The following is a 19,992-nucleotide window of genomic DNA, read 5'->3' on the forward strand; positions in this document are numbered from 1 at the left end:
AATTGCATTTTAAACTGGCGGCCTGAAACACCAAACAGAGTGTATGTATGTTGTTGAGATATTCAGAAGTGGAGGAGCTGGAGACCACAATACCATCAAGAGAGTTAGCACAGCCAGGCATACACCTCATGAGTTGTTCAAGAAGCCACTGAAAAATAACAAGGGCACTGGCCATGCCGAATACTAAATGCAAGCATAGATACAAGCCAAAAGGCATGGTAATGACCAAGAGCCATTGAGAGTCAGCATCAACGGAATGCTACAACTAGTCATCAGAGAGGTTGATATTTGGAAATTCATCAGGGCGCAACAAGGGATACATGTCAATGATAGACTGAGCATTGACAGAAACTTTGAAATCACCACACAGGCTTAACCATCCCAACAGATTCTTGAAAGTGACTAAGGGGGTAAAGATAGAACCTCCAGGGGGCACAGTTGGCAAAGGAGTTGATACATACTAGGTGATAACTGAGAAAAAAAAGAAAGCATGACATAAGGAAACAGCAGTCAAACCAAACACACGAAAATGCAGCTGCAACTGTTTTTCTTAGGCTTCCCATTCTTCGAAAGACTCATTGTAAGCCAGAATGGGCAGGTTAAATGTCCAGGGTAGCAAACGGAAAACAGGAGTTACAAGGGGTGATGAGGCAGGCGATGTAGATTGAGACAGACCCAAACTGGGCAAAACAGAGGAATGCGTTTGCAGTACCTGGGTCTGAATGTGTCATGCTATCGTGAACGCCTCCTCCTGTTGACTGAGATGATGCAATGTCACAGTAAGAACCCCTTGCTGATCAACCAACTGGCGTAAAAACTCATCAGTAGCACCATCAAACATTGTCGATGCAATGGAGGATCAACCAGAGAAAGAAAAGTGTGCAGAGAGCAATCCCAGACTTTTAGTCACTGGTGTTGTAAATTGGACACACAACACAATAAAGAATTTTAGTAAAACTTTATTAGACTGTGGCATTTACGTCAACCACCATAACATACGCTGAACATAATAAAATAAGGCAAAGGTATGCGAGCACTAATAATATGATAACTGAGTGCAACTGTAGCACGGCAGGGCTTAAATAGGAACTCGCAAGTGGAGGCAGCCACTGTGGAAGCCCACAGTATTCCTCTTTCATGGCTCACTCTCTCGGATGACAACACACAGCTGATGCACACAGCTTTCAAGTGTATCTGCATTACTTCACAAAACATGGTGCCAAAGCCATAAAACCTGAGCTATGGAGCATTGGAACAAAGTCATTTGGTCAGATGAATCTTGTTTGACATTGTTTCCAGCTTCTGGCAAAGTTGACATCTAAAGAGCGAAACCTGGCATGGGTTTGGTGATTATTTGGGCATATTGTAGTATTCCAACAGTCCCATGGTTGCTCTGTAAAGTACCATTACTTCCAAGAATTATGTGACCATATGAAACTTCCTGGCAAATTGTAACTGTGTGCCAGACCAAGACTCAACTCTGGACCTTTACCTTTCACGGGCAACTGATGGGAAGTCCAAATGTGTTTCATGGACTATGAAAGCAGCTCACTTCTGATGTTCAAGCGGTTTTTGGAGGCAGTACACGGCTTATCTTGGCAGTTGTATGGGTCAACCACGCAGACTATGGTGAGCTTGAAGCTTTTCCAAATGCTAACATCTTGGGTTGGAATACATGGAGTATACCAGAGAGTACTGGACTCCTTGCTGAAGTTCGTTATGGGACTTTGGTGACAGACAAGCTGTTTACTCTGTCTACAAGAAGAAGGAAGAAGCTCAATGCAGATGAGTATCTGTTCATATGATAATACTCAATAAATGTGCAACAGATTAGGATCCTAGGAGGTAAGAAATAAAGTTATTCTAAATTCTTTAGTGAGAAACTGTTTTTTTAAACACGCAATATATTGTTCCTTGACACATTGCATGAGATTCAGGGAACCCATGAGTAAGTGTTCTGTGCATGGCACATGAACATGAATTCCATCCACATCACTTATTATTGTGTCAAGACGTACATGGGGACATCTTACAAAACTGCTTGAATTTTTGCAATTGGATACAACACCAATAATCAATTGAATTGGCAGAATGTGCATTATTAGTCAGTGGAGAATCCGCACTGGTTATTGAAAGTCAAGTATTATCTGTAAGAGAAATTATGCTAATAATGTGGACAAAATAGTATATTACATTCTGTAGAATCAAGTTTTCTGCAATAAAAAATGGATTCCTCAATAATCATTTTAGAATAACTTCCTTTCTACCTCTGGAGTTCCTAATCTAATGTATTTTGCTTGAGATATTACCATCTTTCAATGGTTTTTAACCCTTTTTGGTTTCTGTCAATTACAGCACCATCTATCACACAATGAAAAAATGTTAAAACACCATAGTTAGTTTTTTTTCAGAAAATCTGAATCTGCAATACAACACAGGGGTACATACTGAGATTTCAAAGTTTTATTTATTTATTATGATGTAAGTAGTGAAACATAACATTCAGGTAATTTACAAGCTCTTTGACAGTAGTTGGAGATAATATTATCTACTAAAGTTTGAGAAGATTAGGTTAGAAAAGGACTGTCAAAGCTGCAAACAATTGGTTCCATTTGCATGTTTGTGTGGTGCAAATGACAGTGAATACATATACAGCATAATATGATTTGATTTAGTTCTATTGGGCTCTTAAGTTGAATAAAGCCACATTAACTTAACTTTCAGTGGTTTCTGTGTTTTATCCAGCAAGTCCTGATATTCTTCATTCAAATGCTCGGTCTGTGCTTGCATATTGCCACAGTAGTTTATGAGGCATTGTTTTGCAAACCACACAGAAATGATATATTTCTTAACAGAATTTAATTGTTTATTTATTTACATTTCTTTCTGTGTATAGTTGTCACACGATAACTATTGCACATGCCATATTGTTTACAAGGGTATAGTAAATACCACTATATGTGTACAAAAAAAAGAGTTCTTTTGGTCAGTACAGACATTTATATGAAAACATTTTAATTCTGTTTTAAACTGATACCCAGTATGAGCTATTTTGGATTCTGGCAATTTGTTGTACCTCATTGAGGTATGTTACTTTTAATTTGGTTCTTTTTCTGTAAAAACTGTGCTTATTTCTTTTGTTGAGGTTATATACATCACAACATTTGTATGTGTCACTATGGTGGCTGGAAAAAAATACTATAAGTCACTATATACACAATGAGTATACAGAGAGTTATTTATTTTTGACAAGAGCATCACAACAGGTCTTTGTCTATTTGTCTAACAGTGCTCTTTTGTAGCACCAGCATTCTGTTCAACTGCACATCAGTGGCATACATTCACAGCTCTATTCCATAACTTGTAAATGGGAAAACTGTCCCACAGTATCCTGTTTTCAGCATTTTATTACACTCAGTTTTGGACAGTTGGCTAAGCAAATGCAATGACTGCTTATTCTCCTGCATACATGGATTTTCTATCAAAATTTGTTATCCAGGTACATCTCAACCTTCTTTGCCTGTATTTGAAATTCCACAAATATTTTCTACGCATCTGTGATGTGTGTCACCTGCTTCCTGTGATTTTGTAATACAGAGTTCCAGGTCTTGGTTACTAAATATTTAGTCACTTTTGATGCACCATGTGATGAAAAATGTTACATATTCCTCACTGTCCCTATAAAACAGCTCAAAGCTGTCATAGCATAAGCAATTATATGAGAATTAGAAGACTGTAAAATATCATTTACATACACAAGAAAAAGAAATGGTTCCAGTATTGCAGTACTGTTTCAGTCATAGACTGAATGTTGATTATTCTCACTCCATTTTGATAATTTTTATCTTTGCATTGTTTATGGCTTTTTAGGTGCATGGAAAGGTGTTCAAGAGATGTGTCTGCGATACTGCATTGTATGCTCTCAGTTTCTGCAAAAGGTGTGCATGTTTGGCCACATCAAAAGATTTTTTGAGATCTAAAACTATGCCCACACTATTCTGTCCTTCCGTCAGATACCTACTTATGCAAAAACTCTGAGGCAAATTGTGGTGTTGCAGCCTTTTCAAAATCCATGTTGAAGTCCTGCAAGGAAATTGTTTTCTGTGAAAAATGCACTAAGCTGTACCAGCACCACTGACTCAAAAATCCTTCCTCCTTTGATCTTTTTTTATGTATTGGGCTAAAAACGATCCTCTTCAGAACACTGGGAAACACATACCTTGTCTGATGCAACAACTGTTGAGGTATATAAAGGTTTTAATTACTGTGCTGGAAAAACCATCCCAACAACTTGAGCAGTATCTGGATAAAACACAAACATAGTACAGTGTTATACTTGGCAGATAGGCTTTGTTCCTCTGAGGCTGGTATTAATATCATAATTAGAGCAGTGAGTATTGGTGTCAGGCAATAGAAGTGAATGAGACACCAAAGTGTGTTAAAAAGTAAAGCTGTCCTCAACCCAAAGGTTGGTTTGAGGACCACAGTGCTTTACTACAATGTCCTATTGGAGATGGTATGCCATTGCCTTCCTCTAACCTGCTAACTGACATACTCAGCCATTTTTTAATACTTTTAATGAATATCAATACACATTACCATTCACCGTACTAAAGAGGAAAGGTTAGCAGTCATTGAATGTATAACAGATGGTTGTAGCATGACAGAAACCTACTCAAGGTATCACCAGATACACCATGTCTGCATATTCTGCTATTTGTCAGCTCAGAGCTTTTAAAATAGAAGCTGTCAGTCACTACACAGAGTATTACTAAGTTGCCACTAAACTCTCTGAGTCATATTCTGGTTATACCAGATATCCGTTTCACAGAAATTCATGAGCAGAAACATTGTTTTGTGCTACAGTATCAAATAATGTAGTCCACTCTCCCCTGTAACTGCGTAAAACAGTAATGGTATTCACTGTAATGTTGATAATTATTACATACAAAACCATATAATATGGTAACAGTGACCAATACTAAAGGGCAAACAAAACATACAACATTCACATTTAATACTGTACACTTAACATCCCCTTTGTCATATGCCGGCTTCACTGGGTTTATAACAGCAGTTATCACAGGGAACTGTCAGCAACTAAACTGTTTACACTGCCAACACACTACACAAAGGAATATATCATTACTTATTTTAATTACAGAGACTGTATGTGGATTGTATCCTACACTAATAACAGCAGCATAAGAATACAGAGGATACCTTGTTTTCCAGAAAAGAGTTCTGCAGGATAGTATGAATGCCTGTCTTCACCATTGAGCCTGGAACATTCAACAGAATGACCTGTTGACCAATAAATGTAAGCATGAACAGAATCAATATTTAGTTCCTTTGCTACTGTAAGAATTCGTAATGGTTCCTGGTGAGTACCATTCAGGTTTCCTCTAATGATCTGAAATATAATGTATGCATTGTCACATATTAATGATATCTTTGTCAAACCTTGTTGCTCAAAACGAATTCAGTGACTCTCTAACACTTACCAACTGCTGTTTAGGACTGGACCAATATAACTTTTTTCCCAACCAGTCTACAGCAATACTCCCAACGGAATCAATTTCCTTTATTTTTCCTCTCTTATGACTTGTTAAATTGAACCAATAAACATGAGTTGTATTTGTAACTAAGTACAGTTTATCATCATACCAAGCAATGTCTGTGATGTGATATTCACCATGTTCATCCTGAAACCATGAAAAAGTTTTAAACAATGTAAATCATGCCAAAATAATTCTATAAAAATAGAACACATGTGTGTGAAGTAGTATATTGTTTATATTTTTCTACTAATGAAGGGAGTAAACACTCGCTGTATAGTTGAGGTGATGCATGGTTGACAGGCACATAAAAACATGTGATTGAAATGTTGCTGAGCTTTCAGACAATGTCCTTCTTCAGAGATAGTTGATAAAGGTGTTGCAGCACCTAGACATCGTAGTCTAATGGGTCAATGTAGCCATGCATTTCTATGTGTGTGTTTTGTATTAGTTAACTATGAAGAAGAACAATTTTCAAAAGCTGAAGATTGTTTTCAGACTTATTTGTGTGTCCATTAATCACTCAGTGTTTCAGTTATATGGTAAGTCATTACCTTCATGCCTTGCATTATTTACACTCCACCAACAACTGTCTAGTATGTTATATTGTTCCTTCTCTGTATAATTTCTTTGCTTCACGGTGGAATTCTAATCACACAGCACACATAATACCACTAGAATACACACTATGATACACAAAGGGAAGACTGTTGGTATCAGATTCTTATAGTAAATCAATTACACACATCAAAAAAAATTTTGCATCATATCAGTTCTGAGAGTTCCGGAACTTATACAGAAAACTGGAATAGAGATCAACATAAACATCATTTCTGCCCTTTTTATTGCTCACGAAAACCGCACATTGCATGTTGTACCACCATACAGCGAGACCTTTAGAGGTGGTGGTCCAAACTGCCATACACACCGATACCTCTAATACCCATTAACACATCCTCTGGCATTGATGCATACCTATATTCATTGTGGCATACTATCCACAAGTTCATTATGGCACTGTTGATCCAGATTGTCCCATTCCTCAACGGTTATTTGGCATAGATCCCTCAGAATGGTTGGTGGGTCACGTTGTACATAAACAGCCCTTTTCAATCTATCCCAGGTATGTTTGATAGGGTTCATGTCTGGAGAACATGCTGGACACTCTAATCGAGTGATGTCGTTATCCTGAATGAAGTGCATGGTCAGGGAATGAAGTGCATGGTCAGGGAATGAATTGTTGTCCATGAAGATGAACGCCTCACCAATATGCTGCCGATATGGTTGCACTATCAGTTGGAGGATGGTATTCTTGTATCATACAGCTGTTACAGCACCTTCCATGACCACCAGTGTCATACGTCAGCCCCACATAATGCCACCCCAAAACAGCAGGGAACCTCCACCTTGTTGCACTCGCTGGACAGTGCATCTAAGGCATTCAGCCTGACCGGGTTGCCTGCAAACACGTCTCTGACGATTGTCTGGGTGGAGACATATGTGACACTCATCGGTGAAGAGAATGTGACGCCAGTCCTGAGTGGTGCCTTCGGCATGTCATTGGGTCCATCTGTACTGCACTCCATGGTGTCGGGGTTACAAAGGTGGACCTCGTCATGGACGTCGGGAGCGAAGTTGCGCATCATGCAGCCTATTGCGCACAGTTTGAGTCATAACATGATGTCCTGTGGCTGCACAAAAAGCATTATTCAACATGGTGGTGTTGCCGTCAGGGTTCCTCTGAGCCATAATCTGTAGGTAGCAGTCATCCACTGCAGTAGTAGCCCTTGGGCTTCCCGAGCAAGGCATGTCATCAACAGTTCCTGTCTCTCTGTATCTCTTCCATGTCTGAAGAACATCGCTTTGGTTCACTCTGAGATGCCTGGACACTTCCCTTGTTGAAAGCCCTTCCTGGCACAAAGTAACAATGTGGACACAATCAAACCGCGGTATTGGCCGTCTAGGCATGGTTGAACTACAGACAACATGAGCAGTGTGTCTTCTTCCTGGTGGAAAGGCTGGAACTGATCGGCTGTTGGACCCCCTCCATCTAATAGTCACTACTCATGCATGGTTGTTTACATCTTTGGGCAGATTCAGTGACATCTCTCAACAGTCAAAGGGACTGTGTCTGTGATAACATGTCCACAGTCAATGTCTATCTTCAGGAGTTCTGGGAACCAGGGTGACGCAAAACATTTTTTGATGTGTGTAGATGATAATTTGTCGTAGCAAGAAACTATTATTTATTTGCTCTGTTTGAAGAAGAAAAATTTGCAGAACTGATGAGTTACATTTTTCAATGAAGTTTAGTTGTTTATGGATGGATGTCAAGTAGTTGAGCACAGGAAAGAGGTAGGGTTTCAAACACACAACTTCACTTAATCACAACTTGCTGGGACACAGTGATATAGATACAAAATGAGATTTGCAGCCACTGAAAATGTGTGATATAAACTTCTTCATATTGATAACACATGTAAAGAAATAATAAATACAATGACTAAGGAAATCTTTTATTGTAAAAGAGCACTGAAGTAAGTTTTACCTTCAAATTTGATTTGTGTACCAAAGTCTCTACATTTTCACCCATAATATCTGATTTTAGCAAGCCCTCTGCAGCAGACCAGATTACTGATGGGTATTTCCCATCAGTGCGAGATTTCAGTGTCTTCCCTTTAAACTCTGATGACCAAGGACCTTTTCCAGCACTAGTGTAGGCTGCAGTTTTGATGATGTATTTGCTATTTCCCACTAAATTTTGAACAGTACAGGAAGTAGTGTTAATTCCTTGCTTGAATATTGTCACATTACGGATTACATCTTCAATATGGAGTTCATATGACCAGTTCTGCCATGCTCCTTTCCCTGTAAACAACCATTGCAGAACAATAAAACATTTAGTTTTCTATTTTCCTCAGGGAAGGTAAAACTAACATCACCTCTAAATAAAATACGAGTACAGAAAACATATATTTATAACTGTTCTCTTCAAGGATAACTTGTTACAGTGAATGAAATCATCACAAACATAAAATATGATAACAAAACAAGAAAAATTTCTACACTCCTGGAAATGGAAAAAAGAACACATTGACACCGGTGTGTCAGACCCACCATACTTGCTCCGGACACTGCGAGAGGGCTGTACAAGCAATGATCACACGCACGGCACAGCGGACACACCAGGAACTGCGGCGTTGGCCGTCGAATGGCGCTAGCTGCGCAGCATTTGTGCACCGCCGCCGTCAGTGTCAGCCAGTTTGCCGTGATATACGGAGCTCCATCGCAGTCTTTAACACTGGTAGCATGCCGCGACAGCGTGAACGTGAACCGTATGTGCAGTTGACGGACTTTGAGCGAGGGCGTATAGTGGGCATGCGGGAGGCCGGGTGGACGTACCGCCGAATTGCTCAACACGTGGGGCGTGAGGTCTCCACAGTACATCGATGTTGTCGCCAGTGATCGGCGGAAGGTGCACATGCCCGTCGACCTGGGACCGGACCGCAGCGACGCACGGATGCACGCCAAGACCGTAGGATCCTACGCAGTGGCATAGGGGACCGCACCGCCACTTCCCAGCAAATTAGGGACACTGTTGCTCCTGGGGTATCGGCGAGGACCATTCGCAACCGTCTCCATGAAACTGGGCTACGGTCCCGCACACTGTTAGGCCGTCTTCCGCTCACGCCCCAACATGTGCAGCTAGCCTCCAGTGGTGTCGCGACAGGCGTGAATGTAGGGACAAATGGAGACGTGTCGTCTTCAGCGATGAGAGTCGCTTCTGCCTTGGTGCCAATGATGGTCGTATGCGTGTTTGGCGCCGTGCAGGTGAGCGCCACAATCAGGACTGCATACGATCGAGGCACACAGGGCCAACAACCGGCATCATTGTGTGGGGAGCGATCTCCTACACTGGCCGTACACCTCTGGTGATCGTCGAGGGGACACTGAATAGTGCACGGTACATCCAAACCGTCATCGAACCCATCGTTCTACCATTCCTAGACCGGCAAGGGAACTTGCTGTTCCAACAGGACAATGCACGTCCGCATGTATCCCGTGCCACCCAACGTGCTCTAGAAGGTGTAAGTCAACTACCCTGGCCAGCAAGATCTCCGGATCTGTCCCCCATTGGGCATGTTTGGGACTGGATGAAGCGTCATCTCACGCGGTCTGCACGTCCAGCACGAACGCTGGTCCAACTGAGGCGCCAGGTGGAAATGGCATGGTAAGCCGTTCCACATGACTACATCCAGCATCTCTACGATCGTCTCCATGGGAGAACAGCAGCCTGCATTGCTGCGAAAGGTGGATATACACTGTACTAGTGCCGACATTGTGCATGCTCTGTTGCCTGTGTCTATGTGCCTGTGGTTATGTCAGTGTGATCATGTGATGTATCTGACCCCAGGAATGTGTCAATAAAGTTTCCCCTTCCTGGGACAATGAATTCACGGTGTTCTTATTTCAATTTCCAGGAGTGTATACACCTATACATTTAAAATAGAAAATACAAAAATCTGAACTTTATTACACTCATTTTATGAGATGAACTTCTGTTAATCAGATAAAATTAAACTTGGTGCTTGACAGTTTCTGTTCCAGTAAAATAAACAAAAATTGAAACATATCAAAACATCTACATAAATTTCAAAGGATATCAGAATATTCCAGCTTTTGTGAAATGATTTCAGAGCAGTAGTGTAAATATCTTTAAACAATTTAGTCAGTTCAATCAGGGGAGTCATAAATGTAGCTTACTCTTCACATGCTTGATAGGTATATAACCAGGAATTTGAACATTACATCTGAGCTAAAATGATCAAGTTCAAGATTATTCTCTCACTGACTGCTCAGGACCACAACAATATGATGAACCCATTTTACTCATTCCTCTCAGGATTTTCCAATATCATTTTGATATATGATAATGTTGTTTACCTATGAAAATCTTCCTTTGTTTGTCGTATTTTAAGGAATGAAAAGAAAATGTTAAATACATTTTAAATTATCCAGAAGGAAAGCAACCACTTCAAACTAATATAAACTAAAATATGGGGACACATTCCAAAGTCAAGCAGTTTAGCAGTTGTGGAACTGGTGTGCTAGCACATATGTTGGAATAATGAGATTGGCTGTTTACACAGCCAAGACTTGTCTCAGAGTGCTTATGTAGTGCAACAGTGAACAAAAACACAACTGATAACTAGCAGGCAGCAATGACCTGTTGCAGAATGCAATTTGAAAGCTGTAACCAGGCCACAAACATAGGAAGCTGCAAAACTGATAAGTGCTCATTCCATGATCATTTGTACACCAGAAATATGAATCAGTTAAGGTAATGTGTCTCATGAACAAACTGTGATTCCCATTATCAGCTATAATAAAATAGGCTTGATCAGATCTGTATTAGATCCAAATGCAGTGTCATTTCCCAGAAGGAATTTTAACTCCCCAGCAGAATGTGTGCTGATTTGAAATTTCCTGCCACATTAAAACTGTCTACCAAATCAGGAGTCAAACTTAGAACTTGTAGTGATCAACTTATGAGAATTTGCACATTAAAGGCAAGGTTCTTAGTTTGAGGCCTGGTTGGCACACAGTATTAAACTGCAGTGCCACTTAATCATGCTTGTAAATGAATTTCAGTTTTTCTACAAATATGTTCTTGAAGAAAGTGACCTGGAACAAATCCAGAATACATTACCACCTATTCAATATGCACAAGGTACAAGTGTAATTATTTGGGGTGGCTTTTCTCTGAGGAACTTAAAACATGAAGTGGCCAGCTTTGGCTTCAGATAACCATCCTATTTAACACTTGTAGAATATTATTATTGATGTCTGGCTAACGCTGTCCCTGTCTGTGAACTTTACAAGAGTTGTAAAATGCTCTGACAAGACTATAATCATAGACATCAACAAAAACAGTTCCCAACAGAACATGGTCTCACCATGAGATTTGTATTGGTCTTCAGAGTGATTATATTAATTATTAGAGCTGAAATTGAACATTTTCAGTTTGTATTACTGATATGTGAAAATTTTATTTTATTTCAATATTTTCATAGGTAAACTGTCTACTGACAATACAAATCCAGTTATATAGGTACCACATGAAACAAAATTTACTTTATAATGCATATTTTACTTGCTTTCCTTAATTTACAACAAGTACATCATGACAATAATGTGATGTTTATGTGTGACACAATTTAATGGAGATACAGACAAACAGACTTCCTGTGAAATTAATAACTGCAAAAAAATATATATACAGACATATTTACCTTGCCCTCCAAGCAGATGTGGTGCCTGCCAGGACACTTTTGCAATATCTGTACCTAAAACGGCTTGAACATTTGTTGGTGGATTTACTGGAACTGGCATTGGTTGTGTAGATGGTAAGTCTACACAGACGGCAACATATCTGTGATCCACTTCAGGAAATGCAAAATGATAATAACTATTTGTCTCTCTATGATACTCTTCAGAAAATATTTGGACTCCATTGGTCCAGTAGAATAAGCCATTTGCCCGAGCAAGTGACACCACATCTTGAAACATTGGCTGTTGGGTGTTGTAGCGAAAATCGTACACTTCATGCCTATTGAACCAAAAATCCATATCATATATTATGGCATAGAACATAACATTTTTAAATGGAATATTAGTGCCTTAAGAAAATTTTAAAAAACGTTGTTTAACAATCAGTGTGAGGAATCTGTGGACTTTTTATAGCAAATATCACTGTAATTATTGCTGATAATGATGCTACAGTTAGTTGGACCATTACTGACTAACTGTTACTGCTTAACAATTCACACAAATATAAACAGACATGAAGTATTTCTGTCTGAGTTAGACAAGGTCTTTCAAAGAAATCACTCTAGCCATGCATGAGGAATAATGTTTTGCACACAATGTCTCTGATTTACCAAAACAGTTGGCAACACAATAATGATTCATAACTAGATGAATTATATTACAGAACTAAACACAGTAAATACCACTGAGTGTTTTAATTCATAACAAATGAGACATCATTGCTAATGAACTTGGCTGTCTGCCATGACAGTAAAACAATTCTAACGTCAAAAACCAGATAAATAAAATGACAATACAATGTTATACATCAAGGAATCAATTTAAAAAATATCTAAAGGTTACTTTTGCTACTAATTTTAACATGTTTCTGGTATTATCAAAAAATTTACTCTTATTCTGTTGCAGATGTCTCAAAATGTAATAGCTGCTGCTCCTTTGGCCAGAGTACTAGCTATTATTTCCCAAATCAGTTATGTTTTCACTTCATCTCTTTCCTTTGCAATGTCCATTCCTATTACTGGTGTCTAAATGAATTGAAGTTTCAGTAGACCATTTTTTCATCATATCTACATTCTATGTGTCTTGTGTTGTAAGATTTTCAACAGTTTACCATCTGTTTTGACAACTGTGTCACATATTTTGGAGTTCACTCATTCTCCTTCACAGCCTAACCCACCCCATCAGCAGAATATGTGTGTCACAACTGTGTTCATCAAACTTCTGACAATCTTCAGTTGAAATTGGTGAGCCCATTACTAAACTGGAGAGACTACTTTAATGCAATTTTGTACAGAAAATTGTCAAACACTTTAGTGGTGTCAGCATATTTTAGGGAAATATTTGAAACTGCTGTGATACTTGTGCTTGTGGATTTTGAGTGCTTCAACCTCTTAGATTCTTCAGAAAAATGATTACAAGATGAGCTGCTTTCATATGCAATAAGGATGGACAACACCTTCACAGGTGAGTCGTGTAGCCATTTACCCTGAATAAATTTTGTGCAGCAAACAATTTTTTGTCTCATTCTTGTGACATTTGTTTTGAAGTCTTAGCAGATCTCTCTCAGGATAACTGATTCTGTGTGCTGTTTATTTGGACAATCACATACAAAGTTGCAGCTACTCATGAAGACTTACAAGGGTCATAGTTAATTTAATGTACTGCAACTGTGTATCTTTGTTTCAGATTAGGAGAGAATACAAAGAAAACAGCATTTTCCATGTGTAACAAAGGTTATGGAAGCTTTAAATGAGGGCGTGCTGAAAAGGAATGCCCTCAAATTTTTTATGTGAAAACCCTTAAAGATTTTTAAATAAAACAAACATTATTAAGATTCTACATCTTCGTTCTCCATGTCTACATATCTGCAGCTCTCTGCTGCTAGATGGCTCTGAATTCTAGCATGTAACAAGGTGGCGTGTAACATAACTATGTCAATGAGTGAGAAACAGAATGCTGTAATCAAGTTTCGAATTTGAAGAGTGCACCCACACATGAAGCATCTTCTCCTTCAGCATGACAATGCCAGACCGCATATGAGCATTGGGACATCTGCAACAAACTGATGCAATGGGTTCTTTGTCACTGAACATCCTCGATACATCCCTGACTTGGCCCCATTTGATTTTCACCTGTTTCCAAAGCTTAAGGAACATCTTTTAGGACTTCATTTTGATAGTAATGAAGCAGTGCAAGCAGAGGTGAGGTGGTAGCACTGTCAACCAAACCAAACATTCTGTAGTAACGGTATCAATAAACTGGCTCTCACTGGGAGGAATTTGTTCGTTACCAAGGTGGTTATGTTGAGAAATAAATATATAGGCATGAAAAATAAGGATTTAGAACATTAATAATATTTTTTTATTTAAAAACCTTGAAACGTTAATGTTACACAAACATTAATGTTACTTTAGCAGTGCACCAACTCACAGTAATGTAAAAGCTAGTTTTGTATGCTGTTATCAAGACAGTCTGTGTGTGGTTTTCAGTCATTTTTCCTGACCCATTTAAGCTAATGCTAGGCTAGTCACCAATCTTCACCTCAGAAAACACTATACACAAAGAGTTAAAAGGTTATTTAAAATGTTTACACATTATACATACAGGTGGAGCAGATGACTTATCTCTCTTACGTTAACTGACCAAGTGTGATGTCAGGAAAACGATAAAACAAATTTACCAAATGATGAAAACCAGTGGATGCTGTACTGTAGGTGCATGCTAGGAAAGAGTGAGTCATACGTCTGTAATAAGAAACAATGACTGATCAGTTTTCCTGAGAGAGGGAGGGAGAGGGAGAGTGAGAGGGAGAAAGAGAGAGAGAGAGAGAGAGAGAGAGAGAGAGAGAGAGAGAGAGAGAGCGCAACATGATCTCCAGGCATCCTAAATTAGCTCACATTTAAGTGATTTATTGATTAAATTGTCACCACACATCTAGCGAGACAGCCATACAGGCATACTATCTTGTAACATGACATTGCACTTATGTGTTGGTATACATGCATCACAGCATCCTGGGATTCTGCAAAGGCAGGTAAAAACAAAATCTCACCTGCCTCTGAGGTACAGAGGCAAAAGTTTCATTAGGGATGGTGTTTCTAATGCTGATAGGTAAATTACATAAATAGACCATAGCATCCAAGGCATAAATTTTCAAAAAGGAGGCTACTAGCTAATATGGAACATTAACAGTGAATTACATGAATTACAACATAAAAAAGTAAAATCATATACTATCAGTAAATACAAGAGTCAGTCAAAAAGAAGTGCCCCTACTTTTTTTTATTCGTTTATTTATATTTTTATTTGTCAAGGATATCAAATGTGTATATGTACATTTTGTCTTATTTGTTTTCCAACCTCTTTTTTCTGCAGTTGCAAATATACAAGTTGCATAGATTAGTTACCGTATTTTGCAACTGTAATGAAAGTCATATTAAGACAAGAAGCATTTCACTTTATTCTAAGGCATTGTCAGTGGTCAAGTTTTTTGTTGTTTACTGCATTCTTCTTCTACTTCTTCTTCTACTACTTCACTGTGTATGTGCTGGGCTTTTGCATACAGCACTTTCACTGCACTAAATATATTTACATTTCTGTGTTGGAAAATATCACTGTCTTCTTGCCATTTTATAGTAAAACAAAACACATGAAATGGTGAGATGACAGTGATGCTTCCAACAGAGAAATGTGGATATATTTAGTTCACCACTGTCCTCTCACCATTTCATAGCAAAACAAAACACAGTTACGCTTCCCAACACAAAAATATGAACATATTTTGTGCAGTGAAAGTGCTGTGTGCAAAAACCCAACACATATACTTGGAAGACAAAGAAGAAGAAGAAGAAGAAGAAGAGTACAGTAAACAACAAAAGATCTCACCATTGAAGGTGATTTAAAATAAAGCAAACCCTGTCTGGCCTTAATAAGACTTTCATTACAGTTGCAAAAGACACTAATTAACCTATACAACTTGCAACTACTTAGTTTGAAAATCACAATATTTTCAATTAATTTATGAGTTTTCAACATAATCTCCATTCATTCTCCAGTTTCAGTCCATCTTCTAACAAGGGAATGTATTCCAGTCTGGTAAAACACAAGGCCCTGCTTCCAAAGCCACTGACAAATGGACGTTTTCATGGCTCCACATTTTCAAAGTGAATCCCATGGTGAGCTCCTTTTACTGGCCTCATAAGATGGGACTCTGATGGGGCCAGGGCAGGTCTGTAGGGGCATGAGGCAAAACTTTCCATCCCATTTTCACAGTCTCTTCAGTGGTGTGACAACTGTTGTGTGGTCTTGTATTATCACCCAAAAGAAGAACCTCCACCTTCACTTTTGTTGGGTGAACTCACTGAAGATGTGCTTTAAGCTGTTAGAGGGTTCTGATGTATTGGACTGAATGTATTGTGTATTCCTGCTCCAAAAAATCAACCATAATCACACCCTCTGCATTGCAGAATACTGTACTGCAAATCACACAGTTTTGAACTTTTTCTTCTTTGGTGAGTTTCTGTGATGCCATTCCACTGACTGCCTCTTTGATTCTGGTTCAAAAGAATAAATCCACATTTCATCTCTGGTCACAATTATTTCTCGAAACTCCTCTCCTTCCAAATGGAAGTGCTGCAGGAGTTGGGAGGTAATTGTTTTTCTTGTCTCTTTATTCTGGTTGATTAATGTTCTTGCTACCCAAGTTGCAAAAACCTTTGAGTATCTCAGCTATTGAATAATTGTCATCACACTGCCTTTGCTGAAGGAGGGAATGTGACACAAATCATCTACAGTCACCTAACGGTCACCACATGATGCCGTTGTCTCGCATTGTATGGAGTCACTGCAGTCACTAGCCTGCCACTCCCCACTTCAGCAGCCAGTGGGGTTTGCCCTTCAGCTTAGTTACAGTGACGAACCCATCATCTAACAGTGCTGAGTGCTGATATCTACTGTTGCATCATCATACACATTTTTCAGTCTTTCATAAATGTGAATAGTCATTTCACCTTCTGCGTTCAAGAATTCTATTACAGAATGCTGTCTAATATGAACATCAACGTCAGTCATTTTGCAAGCAACGGCAAGTACTGGTATTTGTTGATGCAGAATGAAACTACTGCAATGGGCTCAACAAATTTTATTTAAGGAGAAAAAAAGACATTACTTTTTGTCTGATCCTTGTAGCAATAGCATCTTTTTTGCCCGCATAGCAGAACTGCTTACCTTGGCCTACCATGGCAGTTGTGATGTCTTATGTAATGACTTGGAAACATGGAATTAGACTTTCCAATACAGTAATGAGTTGGGTTTCTTGTTAACAAATTACCTGTAACTACCAAGGAAATTTTTGTTTTTGTTTCAACGAGTTTCACCACTGATGTGAATATACAAGGGTTGCCCAGAAAGTAATGCATCACATTCTTTTTCTCAGCCAAAAACAATGCTACGAATGCAAAACATTATCTATGTATTGTTTGAAGTCTCCTTAAAGTCTCACTTACAACAGATAATGTAGCTGCAGGACAGTTTCAAAATGGCCTCTGTAGGTGATGCACATTACAAACAACATGCCGTCATTGAATTTCTCACTGCAGAGAAGGAAACTGTGGGGAATATTCACACTCGCTTGCGCAAAGTCTATGGAGCATCTGCTGTCAACAGAAGTACAGTTAGTCATTGGGCATGGAGGGTGGGGTCATCAGAAGGTGGTTCAGCAGAGATCCATGATTTTCAGCACTCAGGGAGAGCATCCACGGCTGTCACACCCGACATGTTGCAGCGAGCTGATGTCATTCACAAGATCATATGGATTATGATTTGGCAGTTGGCGCTGCATCTGTCAATCAGCAAAGGAAGTGTGGGTACAATTATCTGCTCTCTTGGATATTCAAAAGAGTGCACAAGATGGGTTAACAGTGGATCAAAAATTTGTCTTGACTTGTTACAAAGTTTTGAAGTTGAGGGGGAAGCCTTCTTATCCCAGACTGTGACAGGTGATGAAAGTTCGGTTCACCATTCTGAGCCCAAAACAAAATGACTGTTGGAATTTCCAGTCCCTCCCCCCCTCCCCCCCCCCCCCCAAAAAAAAAAAAATAGAAGCAACTATCCACCGGTAAGTTCATCATCTCCATGTTCTGGGACTGTGAAGGTGTTATTCTCATTGATATGATGCTAAGAGGTGGTACCATTAATTCAGAAGCATATGTCAACACATTAAGAAAGCTACAGACTCACTTCTGGCAACTTCAGTGCCACAGCAACCCAAGGAGATGTCTTGCTGCAACATGATAATGCTCAGCCCCACACAAGTCTGAGGACTGCTCAACACATCGCAAAACAGGGTTGGACAGTGTTACCCCAACCACACTACAGCCCTGACCTAGCCTCCTTAGACTTCCACTTGTTTGGGCCATTAAAGGATGCCATTCATGGAAGACATTTTGAGGACAATGAGGAGGTGATTCACATAGTGAAACACTGGCTCTGCCACCAGGACAGGGATTGGTACTGACATGGAATACATGCCCTTGTTTCAAGCTGGAGGAAGGCCATAGAATGTGATGGAGATTACGTGGAAAAACAGGGTGTCCACATGAAACACCATTCTTTTGTGTGTGTAATTCCCACTATATGCAATAAAGAATTGTTGAAGATAATATCTGGGCAATCCTCAAGTGTCAGGACATTCTAAAGACATGCAAGTTTAAAGAAGTAAAGTTACTGATCCCTCCTGTTAAGCTTGCATGTCTTCAATAGTCATTTTACCTTGCCTTCATACTATAATCCAATACTGTTCAATATCTTTGACATTTTAAGACTGGTTGGTTGATTTGGGGGATGGGTCCCAACAGCAAGATCATTGGTCCTATCAGATTAGGGAAGGAATGGGAAGAAAGTCGGCCATGCCCTTTCAAAGCAACCATCTTGGCATTTGCCTGAAGTGTTTTAGAGAAATCATGGAAGACCTAAATCAGGATGGCTGGATGTGGGTTTGAACCAACATCCTCCCGAATGCAAGTGCAGTGTGCTAACCACTGCGCCAACTCGCTCAGTAACATTTTAAAATTTTAAATTACCACTTGAAATCAAATTACTCAGATCAGAATACAGCATTGTGGCACTAAACAGCACATCTTGCTAGCAGTGCATCGTTGCTGTGACACGGGTGTCACCTGTGAATGGCACCTGGGTGCTGGGCATGGAACATGTGAGCCTGTCAGTTGGCGTGAGCTGATGAACAAGCACTGACTCGAGGTCACAGTTAGCGTCACCTGTGGTTGGCTAGTTTGTCCAATGGGTATGTTCCGTAGTAGACATTATTACACTTCAAATTACCACTTGCGAACAAAGAGTTTGAGATGGACTGTGTTGGGTGTTCCATTTCATGATGGCATTGGAATTTGGATTAACACCAAACTTAAATGGACTTCATTTGTTGGTGACTGATGGAAATTGAATTTGAAGGCTGAACTGTAAGGAGAACAAATAATTGTATATACTTAAACAACACTGTAGAACCTTACATGATTGAAGTTTCACATTAACACTCATTGAGCCAGTCGCTGTGGCTGAGTGGTTCTACACGCTTCAGTCCAGAACCACGCTACCGCTATGGCTGCAGGTTTGAATCCTGCCTCGGGCATAGATGTGTGTGATGCCCTTAGGTTAGTTGGGTTTAAGTAGTTCTAAGTCTAGGGGACTGATGACCTCAGATGTTAAGTCCCATAGTGCTTTGAGACATTTGAACCATTTGAGCTTTCATTGTTATGTCTGAAATGGTGTGGCTCAGTTAACTAGAATAATATTTTCATCTTGTAGATAATGACTTGAATGGCTCTAGTGTTATGCTTCCTAGAGAGACATTAAGTTGGTTCTGCAGTGCAGTGCAATGCAGCAGTGCTATGTTATCTGCAGAGGAATGTGTGTGTGTGTGTGTGTGTGTGTGTGTGTGTGTGTGTGTGTGTGCGCGCGCGCGTGCGCATGTGCGCGCACTCATATGCGCGCGCACGCATGTGCGTAATCACTGTCAGAGCCCGCCACAGGCCCCAGTCTATTTCAGGCTAGCCAAGGTACACTCAGTATCAGATCTCTATGTGTATTG

At 39.6% G+C, this 19,992-nt stretch overlaps 1 protein-coding gene across 3 annotated transcripts in view; it reads right to left on the reverse strand.

Annotated features, from left to right (window-relative positions):
• The window catches only part of LOC126297651 (proto-oncogene tyrosine-protein kinase ROS), a 514,014-nt gene that overhangs the window by 134,340 nt on the left and 359,682 nt on the right, over positions 1–19,992 (reverse strand). For all 3 annotated transcript variants that reach the window (XM_049988732.1, XM_049988734.1, XM_049988733.1), the window contains exons 11-14: positions 11,852–12,168; positions 8,107–8,426; positions 5,505–5,705; positions 5,224–5,413 (exon numbers count right to left, since the gene is read on the reverse strand). In XM_049988732.1, coding sequence (XP_049844689.1) covers positions 5,224–5,413; positions 5,505–5,705; positions 8,107–8,426; positions 11,852–12,168 — 1,028 coding nt within the window. The remainder of the gene's footprint in view (positions 1–5,223; positions 5,414–5,504; positions 5,706–8,106; positions 8,427–11,851; positions 12,169–19,992) is intronic.

Source organism: Schistocerca gregaria, chromosome X (assembly GCF_023897955.1).
Source record: "Schistocerca gregaria isolate iqSchGreg1 chromosome X, iqSchGreg1.2, whole genome shotgun sequence".
Taxonomy (NCBI): Eukaryota; Metazoa; Arthropoda; class Insecta; order Orthoptera; family Acrididae; genus Schistocerca; species Schistocerca gregaria.